The sequence below is a fragment of the Larus michahellis genome, chromosome 1 (genome assembly GCF_964199755.1).
Source record: "Larus michahellis chromosome 1, bLarMic1.1, whole genome shotgun sequence".
NCBI lineage: Eukaryota > Metazoa > Chordata > Aves > Charadriiformes > Laridae > Larus > Larus michahellis.
The window spans coordinates 82,413,569-82,423,464 of NC_133896.1; the positions used below are offsets into that span (position 1 = coordinate 82,413,569).

The 9,896-nt window shown below is 51.4% G+C and overlaps 1 protein-coding gene across 1 annotated transcript; it reads right to left on the reverse strand.

Annotated features, from left to right (window-relative positions):
• Nucleotides 1–241: 241 nt before the first annotated feature.
• LOC141737792 (homeobox protein NANOG-like) lies at nucleotides 242–4,691 on the reverse strand. The gene is made up of 4 exons (XM_074572759.1): nucleotides 4,523–4,691; nucleotides 3,832–4,100; nucleotides 2,971–3,060; nucleotides 242–2,501 (listed from the first exon to the last, which is right to left on the reverse strand). Exons 1-4 carry the CDS (start codon nucleotides 4,689–4,691, stop codon nucleotides 2,085–2,087), a joined length of 945 nt encoding a protein of 314 aa, XP_074428860.1. The 3' UTR covers nucleotides 242–2,084.
• Between the last annotated feature and the right edge of the window lie 5,205 nt (nucleotides 4,692–9,896).

Here is a 9,896-nt window from a genome sequence, read left to right on the forward strand (position 1 = left end):
CTAGCAGTCCAGTTGCCTGCCCCTGGAGCACCCCCCTTGCACTAGGCAACACACCTGCATGTTAAAAACAAGGCTCACGGGCTTCTGTGACCAGGTCCTTTTAAAGAGTGCCTTGATCCTACTTCTGGAAGAAACACAGGAGGGTTACTTTTTCCCCCCCTCAGTACTGCTGGTCTAACCCAGGCAGAATAACCATTCTCGTCCCAGGCTGTTCCGATGCAAGCTGGCAACACAGTTTCAACATTAAAATAAAGTAATTTATTTTCAATTCAAACAAGTTTGTAAGAACATCAAGCAGAAACAAAGTAGTAAAAGACAACATGCACAAAACATAAAACATGCTTGAGATCACTGCAAGAAAACACAGTTTAAGAAAAATCGGTCTGGAACAAAAACAAATGTTCGCCTCCTTTGCAGTGAAAATTTAACTGTGACGTACAACCCTTGTGCAGACATTTTGAGACAGGGTTGCAGCAAAAATTGTGCACTAACCACAAAAATAACGAAACCTCTACCACAGAAGTATTTATGCTTTTGCCAGCTCATGCTATTTTGTATTCTTGGGCAGTGGCAGACTGGACTCTGCAATTCTACACCTTGTAAAAAAAAAAAAGTCAGTTTCACATAGGTTGGAGCCGACTTCCGGTTTCTCCATACTGGAAAAGATGATTCAGTTTTATTTAAAAAAAAAACACACCTGAAAATTTTAAACCAGCATTTTCCTCATTTTGTCTAACTAGGTTTCTCTAAACTTCTCACTTCCCCCAGCGCGTGGGTACTTACGCCAGATGAGGCAGCCAGTGCCCTTTCCATCAGAATAAAACAGAAGAGATCCAACTAGGGCCTGGGGAAGGGCCAAAAATCCTATTAGTTTACACTTTTAAAACTGGTATTGGACAAGAGCGTGGGGAACCATCCTGCTCTAGCCCCGCGGATGACAACTCCACTGGGACCCAACAGGATTCCCCACCCCCGACATCCAGGTTCCATGAGAAGTGACATAAAACATCAGCTTTAAAAATCACCAAGTCCTTTACCTAGCTGCCTGCCTCCACCCCAGAGAAAGCTGCACCGTAGTGGTGCTGTGTTTGTGAAGTGCTAGGGGACCATCACGTACAGATAAGCAGACTGTTCTCACCACTCCAAAGATGGCTCTTTGGAGCCATCTTCCAACACTTCCAACCACGCCACTTCGGGCTACCCTCTGCTGCAATTTTCAGGTTGGGACAAGCCAACAGTCTTTCAGCACAGAGATGTAGAAAAGATCTAAACTGGGTGGGGACGGTCCCAGAGACACCGTCCCAAACGAGCTGACAGGCACAAGCGTGTTAGCAGCTTTGGAAACCAAAGTTTCTACCTGAGATATGGGCAATATTCTACCCCACTTCTCTTCCTCTTCTCCTCCTCTCAGCTGCCCTGTGCACACAGGAGGGCAGCAGGCAAGGGGCAGGCAGGTGCTGACTGCTCCGGGGCAGGGGGAGCTGCTGAGAGTTAAATGGATCAAGTCATCCAAAATCAGATGATCTCATGTAGCTTTTCAGTGAGGGAGGAGAGGATGCAGATGAAGAACCTATTCGCGGTTCTTCGGTAACAAGAATTCGCGGACTGTGGTAACAACAGAAGTAGGCAAGACAGCAGGAAAGATTCTGGGCTACAACAAGGTATTTCTAGCAGAAATATGCTGAAGTACAGGGTTTTCTTCTCCAGCAAAGCTTTGCAAGACACACAGAGCAAGGATCAGAGATCACCTGCTAAAGAGGCAGCAGAGGAATGCGAGACTTGGCCAGAAAACGTGGACCTTTACAACCTCTGCTGCTCCTGGCTGTGGCATTGCTCATTACCGCCCATGAATGAGGTTTCATCTATCCTCACACAAAACACCCTTGCCAAGGGTTAACCATGAACAGACAGGTGCCTTTTAACAGAAAACTAGCCCAAGGCAGCAGGGTGCTGAGCCCCATCAATGGTTAAAACAGGAGTAGGAGAGGAGGGGCAAGAGAAAGGAACAGAAACTGGATCCCTGAGTCAAGACCCTAGAAACCCCATGAGAGAAAACAGGAGAAGGGAGGAAAAAATCCTTAGGTCTAAGAGTCATAACCACTCTGGGTCCCCAGGGGATGCCAAGAGGCCTGGTACTGATGCCGTACAGGAGAGCTTGAGAACGGTGTGACATTGTCAGAGGTGCTCTGGAAGCTGTAGCTGTCTTCCGACTCCAGGCTGACATAATCCACATCAGCAGGGTAGCCATGATAGAAGTTTATCTGCTGGCTTAATAAACCCATGGCTTGCTGGGTATTGCAGCTTGTCCCACCTTTTCCAAAGAGCCCCTCATCCTCCACAGCCATGAACGAGTACAGGCTCTGCCCATTCCCATAAGTCTGGCCACTGCCGTAAGCCTGGTGCACGTTGGTCACAGCCTGAAGATTTCTGCTGGCACAGACAGGGAAGCCCTGGTGAAACGTGGGGGTTATATCCAGGTACGCAGCCTGATGAAACCCATTCTAAGAGAGACAGAGAAGGCTGTTCAGTAATGCAGAGCACCATCCTAACTGTGCCCATTCTTTGGGATGGGTCCTCCTTTCTCCCTCACCCCCTCTCCCGTGCCAAACAATAGTGTATTTTTTTTTTTACTCATTGTCCTCACTGTAGACTAATAACCAACTCAACATGTCTGGGAGCACCATGCTGGGGAGAAAAAGGGCAAGTAGCCTTGCTGGCCCTCTTTGGCTGTTTCGTTTTCTATCTAGTCTCATTTGGGAGGTAAGTGGGCTGGAAGTAAAACTCTTTCAGTGCCAGGGCAGAATTAAAATAGATGCCACTGCAAGCCCTATTACGAGAAATACAACTAGCTTGATAATATTGAGTCCTGTGCATTGTTTTGAGTTAACAGGTTGGACATGATAACACTTTTCCCCATAGACTGGAGGAACTGCGACTGGTGGCAATGGGGGAAAGGGGAAATTATCTCACCTGTGGTAGATACACTCCTTTTTCTACCCACTGGCTCTCCTTCTGGCAACGTTTAAATTTCATCCGTTGATTCTGAAACCATGTTTTCACCTAGAAGTGACGAGGAAAGGACATAGGGCATTAGAAATTCATTCTCAGAGCTTACTACACATCCTAAAGATGTTTCACTTTCTACTACAATCCAGTTGCTGCTTGGCTTCAAATACTGCGTATCATTTCAGCAGCTAACAGTATGCAGCAGACCCAGGTAGCCATAGAATCAGAGCTGAGACTTGAAAACTAATACTCTCACTCCTCAGATCACCATGGTATCTTTCATGGCATCAAAAACCCTACCAGAAAGACAGGCCAAGACAACTGCAGAAACACGGCTTGCACAGCAGCAGCATCTCATTGCTCTGCGAAGATCAGTGCTGACTCAGGAGTGAGTCATTCCTTCAGCCAGACATGCGTAGCTGGTGGGGCAAGGAGTAGCTGGTGGGGCAAGGACCCTCTCTCTAGGGAGAGACCCAGGTGCCACTCTGACTAAGAAAGGCACAGCAATGCCAGTATCGGACTTTTCACATTCAGAGACAGCACATGTCCACCCAGAACAGTAAGCTGACTCTGCATGGCCCTGATCTGTATGGCCTTTCAAACACCTGCACGGAGTGGTTGAATAGTAGGGCTGGAACCAAACATAAGAGGAAGACTGAGTCATAAGTTTTCACACCCTCTGCTCTCCCACGTAAGCAATGGCATGAACAAGACCACGAAAGAAACTCATCTCTGGAGTCTAAGAAAAAACACCTAAAAAAACTCCGCTCGCAAGAGCAGTTCACACAGGGGATGCGATTCAGCCGCTCAGAGCAAGATGTTCACCTGCTTGTAGGTGAGCCCCAGGGCAGCAGCCAGCTCCCGGATCTGCTGGGGGCTGAGGTACTTCTGGCTCTGAAACCGCTGGTGCAGGATTTGCAGCTGCTCCTGGGAGAAGGCTGTGCGGCTCTTGGCCTTCTTCACCACACCCTCACCTTCCTCCTTGGCCTTCTGGAAAGAGGGATGGGGAGATGGGCACTCTGCGGTGGGGCTAGTGGCAGAGTCTGGGGTGTACTGGATGAGCGTCCCAGAGCTGGAGGAAGCTGGGGAGACATCTGGGAAGAAAAGAGAGAACTGGGGTGAGCAGGGTCATCTGGGAAAGAGGCAAAGACTTCGAAGCCCAGCTTCTCGGGAGACTTTAAGATCGTGTGGGCCTCGGGGGCTTGCAGGGGCTCCGCAGCCGCGGGCAATGCAGCGCGGAGAAGTGGGCACAGGCCCCCCCGGGGCAACGGAACCGAGATCCCTCTCTGCTCACACCTCTGCCCCGTCCCGCCTGGACACAGGGGCCGCCGGCAGGCTCCCCGCCGCTTCCAGCGGGGCAGCCGACGGACCAGGGCCCGTCGCATCCTCGCCGGGGCGGGGGACCGTCGGCAACACCGGCATCGCCCCCCACCCCAGGGTCAGGAGGGACACAACCACCCTCCCAGTCCAGGGCAGCCCGATCGCTCCGCCGGGACCAGCCGGGCCGGGCGCCTACCTGTGTGGCTGGGCGTCTTCTCCGCCGCGGGGAAGGAGGGGGCGTCCGCCGCCGGAGCCTCCTCGGCGGGCAGGCTGTCCATGCTCCCTGGAGAGAGCCAGTAATAATCCCCATACCTCACCGCGCCGGGGTAGGGCACGTAAGGTGGCATGGCCAGGTGGGCACTCATGGCCGGGCCGGGACCCCCAGACCAGAGCAGGCGGCGAGCTGGCGGTGGAGGCTGCAGGCAGCCCGCGGGCGGGTACCCCCATTAGGCGGAGGTGGGGGGATGCTTTATGTCCTCCCCAGCCTGGCCTTGGCTAGAAGGGATTGTCACGGCCATTGTCATGTTAAAAGTCAGTTGATTGGAGGGGAGGGACTTTGGGGGTATTCGGCGAGTGGGGGAGGGTTGGGACACCAGGCCCCGCTTCCCAACTTGGCTCCTAGGTGCCGCGGTGGGGGTCGGGCCGTTGCCGCCAGCACACCTCTCCCTGCTGGGGGGTGGGTGGAAGAGCCTTGTTTCCCCCTCGGGGCCAGAAGGACCGGCAGAGACGCCTGGTGAGTTGGACGGGGGTTGGCAGACACCCCCCCACCCCCCACATTTAACACTCTTTCTCCCCACCTCCGCCTCCTCACCCGTCCCCACCCAAACGCAAAGAATGGAGGGGAACCCAGAACCTGCCCCGGGGCATGCGGAGGCTCTGCGCGTCTGCATTGCAGATCGCAACCATGGTTGCAAACAGATAAGCCCCCCCACCTCCCCGCAAGTGAATACAGACTGGGGGCGGGGGGGGGGGCGCTACAGAGCGGTGTCTGTATTGCAGGGAAGAGGGCTCAAAGAAAGGCAAGCTGTTTCTCCAGCGGCTAGCCCAAGGCCGAGACAGGCAGGCCTGTTTTGCAGGGGCACAGAGAGATGGCACTTCAGCTTTTTCAAGCTTCTTTCCTTATCTATTTGACACTTTGTTGGTTTTGTTTGTTTTTTGGTTTTGGTTTTTTTTTTTTTCTTTTGAAAGAACCGGTAGGTTAGAAAAAAAAAAAAAGGTTTATTTTTGCTATGCACCAGAGAGAGGTGGGAATCACCCAGTCAGATCCCAAAGGAAACAAGAGCAGTACCACTATAAAAAGAGCCTTATAGATCTTAAGGGTTTGAAACCAGGGTCCACGGTCTGCTTGGGAAAGATACTCTCCTCCCCCCACAAACTATTACTACTTCCTTTAAGGAAATAAAAGTTTATTGGGAGGATCTCATAGCCCGGGAGTTACAAAACCTGGAAAACCACCTGGGAAAAGTACAAATGAGGGCATGTGACACATCAAGCAAATTCCTCACCTCCCCCCCAGCGCAAGGAAACAGGACATGGGCACCTACCTGTATACAAAGGCAGGGGAGTAGCTCCTAACCTGTTGTCCCGTTGAAAAAATCTTTTGGAGATGACAGTGGGTCTTCCCTTGTCTCCCATATATCTCCTCCTCTCTTGAGTCATCATGAGAAACGAGCTCCAGCTGGTAGCCCGAGCCCACGGCCCGCACGGTAACGCCGCGGCGCTGCCCGCCTGGAGGGGTCCTTGTCGGGCCCACCTTTGATCACCTCCTAATTAACGGTGATTTCGTTTCTCGGTTAGAATCCGGACAGTATCTAGACGGAGAGACGATTAGGAACGCGGGGGAAAGTGACTATAATCGGGGGAGAGGGATGAAATACAGAGCTAGAGCCAGAGCCCGCTTCTGGCCCCGAAGCAAGCAGTGCCAGCCGGGGGGGGGGTGTGTGTGTGAACGAAGTTGTCCCCCCCCGTCTCCCCGTGCCGTGTCGCTCCCCCTGCCTTCGCAGCCCCGGACTGTGGGTTTCGGGGTTCCCGCCCGTCCCGCCGGCGCACGCACGGAACGGGATTGCCCCACGGACGCGAAGCGATCGTGCTGCCCGCTGTGGGAGCGAGGGGCCGCCCGTCCCCCTGCTGCCCCGGGACACGCCCGCTCCCCCACGGGGACTCTCCGCCAAAAACCAGCCCGTTGCAAAGAGGGAGAAAAACGCAGGGTCGGGGCGAGGGGGCATGTGCCTGCAAACCAAAGCCCTGGCGTTCGGGTATCTCTCGGCAGTGACAGCTCTAGGGCCGCCCCGTGTCTGCCTCTACAGCACCAGGCGAAATAATTTTTTGGACTGATACCGTACTGTCGCAAGGGCACCCGCCTGGAGACCGTCTCACAGGCCGCAGGAACCCCCCCGAGTCATCGGAGGGGACGCGGCTTGCGAGGGACACCCGCGGCAGAGGGATTAGCATTTCATAGCCGGAGTAACACCGCCTCCGCCAGCAGATCCTCCCTCGGGGAATTGCGTGTGTGTTTGGAAATGCAGCAGAGCTGCTCATAGTTTTGCAGTTTTCATATATGGATCAGTTTTCACGTATAGGTCGGATTCCGTCCCAGAGACAGACCTGCTTTGCAGTGTGCGTGGAATCGATTTCATTTCCCCTCTTCTTCTTTTTTTTTTTTTTTGTTCATCTTCTGTTTTTCTTGTCCCACTTGTCTTCCATTCCTGTTGCTTTTATGCTTTAACCACCACATATTTCCTTCCAGTGAGGATAATTTGCTCCTTCTCCCCAACCATATCTCTAATCAGGTGACCAAACATATTTTTTAATGTCTTTGTGAGAGAAACAAGACTTGTGTGAGAGTATAAAACCATACTATCTAAAGTCAGAATTTATTTAGGAAAAGAAACCCAGTTATTTCCCCCCACATAAATGGTATCCATAAAAATATCTTGGGAAGGTAAATCCAGAAGTCATACAGGCACAGAGGATGCTATAGGAAGCAAGATGTGGGCACTTGAGAGGCTCCCCAGGGCGGCAGGTCTGGGACATCCACCCTGTGGCACCATCAGCCCGCAAACTGGATATGCTGCTCATGACTGTCTACAGCTGCTGTGCTTTAAAAAAATACCTGCTGGGAATGACTCATAGAGCAGATGCAAGTATCCACTCGTGTTTCTTTTGGAGCTGTTTTCAGATGGAACAGCAAAACAGTCCAGATTTAGTCTAGTCTAGTCCTGTTTTTCTCAACAGGGCCAAATAGCAGCAACGATTTGTTTTTTTTGGCCCAAGGTCGTGTCCCACTCTCCCTTCATGCTGTGACCACCTCCCCTTTTGCAGTTCTAAAATCATTATGTGCCTAATAGTGTGGAGCATTAGTCACGTGAGTAAGCATAAGTTGGCTCAGTAAGTATAGGGAAGTGAATGTAGACACTCACTGGGCTGAAGCATGCCATAATAAGCCTTTTCTGTAGCCCAGCAGCAGAGATAGAAGCTCAGGTCTAAAAGCAGTCTTGGCCCAAGCACAGGTGAGATGGGACTGTGGCTGGAAGATATTTTCATCCAGCAAGTTCCCTCTACAAGGGGTCCCCCATTAGTGCCAGTAGGGTCACTACCTTCAGAGGCCTGGAGCTCAACCTTGCACTGAGGTGATACAAACACACCATTTTACCTAGGCTGGAGTTGGGGAACTAGCAGATCACTGATACTGTAAATCCAGTTCTGGAGCTCATACCATTGGGTCAGAAATGCTACGGGTTCCTACCTCAGAGCATTGCCAAACTCATCGTCATCAGCAGGTTAACGTTATAGCGGAAGAGGTTGTCTCAGACGTTATGTTTATTTTAGGTGCTCTTCTGTCCTCCTGTAGCTAGCTCAAACCTGGGTCATCCGTGTTTTGGTGAATACTGTGAAGTGTCACTGAGTGTTGCTGTGTCATTCTGCTCATGTCCATGGGCCTCAGCGAGGTGCCACGGTGCAGGCTTGGTATTAGTGAACAGGGAACCTTGGCCTGAGCCCCATTTCCCCTCAAGAGGTTTGTTTCCCTGGGAGCCATCATTCTCTGTCAGGGCTGTGCGTGGTTGGGGAAGGCAGGTAGAAATCCCTCCCTTGTATTCTGTTGAGCTTGTCTGGCTTTTCTCCCAAGCAGGCACCTTTGATTTTATTTATTTATTTTTATTTTTTTTATTTTTTCCTAAAATTGAACGCTTCTCAAGTTAGTCATGTGAGAACGCTCCTGCCCTGCAGCCCTCAGTACTTGCCCAGCTCTTGGCTCCGGACAGCCTGCCCCCTGTAGCGTGGTCACAGCTCACAGTCTGGACCCAAGATGCCATGTTTGTGGAAGGAAGGGGGGTCAAGAAAGAATAACAAAAATTAGACTCTCATTCATATTAAAATACAGTTTTCCTTTCTCTTGACTCTTTAGGGGAGCAGGTCGAGAAAAGGACAAAGCTTCTCCCTCCCAGTGTCTCAATCACCTGAGAATTACTGGATGATGTGGCCCTTTGTTAGCAGTGGTGAGGCAGACTGGGACAGCGGAGACATGGCCCAAAACCAAGCGACTCCCTGAAAAGGCAGGAAAACTGAATGTCATAAAACAGGTGGGAAGCAGGCTAGTGAGCCAACACAAATTTCTAGGGTTTGACGGGTCTGTTCTTTCTTTATCAACCCTTTATCCATGCCTGCCACGCACATGATGCTGGAGTGCTGTAGTTGTAAGCACTGATCTCAAGAAATGTTCCCTACTAGTGCCCATCAGCTGGAATACGAAATAGCGTGCCCAAGGGAAGACTTGCGAGCAGCACAGCTTGGAGCCAGGGTTGTGTGAAGGTTATTGCAAATGAGCAGGGTTGTGTCCTGGGGAACACAGAGAGGTTGTGTATATCGAGCAAAACCCTTCCGAGCATCCTCTCTCCTCGAATTCTCCCCTCTTCCCTTTAGCCATAGGGTGGTTGTTCCCGCAGGCTGAGGTAGGTGTCCTCTGATTAAAAGAAAACAGCATAGACATAGCTGTGTTAAAATACTTTCTGCCGTTTCCACCACTAGAAGGGAACAGCAAGTCCTGTGGTTCTCAGCCTACGGAAGGCCCTGTGCCGCCTCAAAACAGGAGTCACGTCCCCCACTCTCCTCCGAAAGGATGCTCTGTTTCAGGTGCATCAGGCAGCTTGCCTTTTGTTCCCCAAACACAGATGGCTTAGGAACTTTGAAATGAAACAGAAGCGCTTTTTTTTTTTGTCTTTGCTTTGTCTTCCCCATTCTGATGGGGACAGTTTCCTACAACTCACCCAGTGGGAAAAGTCTCTGGAAAACCCATTGCTGCCAGACCCTTCGGTTCGAGCGGGGGCCTTGAAGTGGTAGCTAGATTCCACACGTGTTGAAGGCTCTTTCGAGTTCACCGTGTATTGTGGCACCTGTTTTCTTTCACATCTCTCATGCGAGGCTGATCCCACACATCTCACCGTTGTTAATGCGTATCAGAACACAACTAATGAGGATTATGCGCCAAGTGGAGGATTGCAATTACACTTGCACAGGTCGTAAGTGGGCACACAGTTTGCAAGTGCTGCTAATACATCCCAGTAACCAAGCTC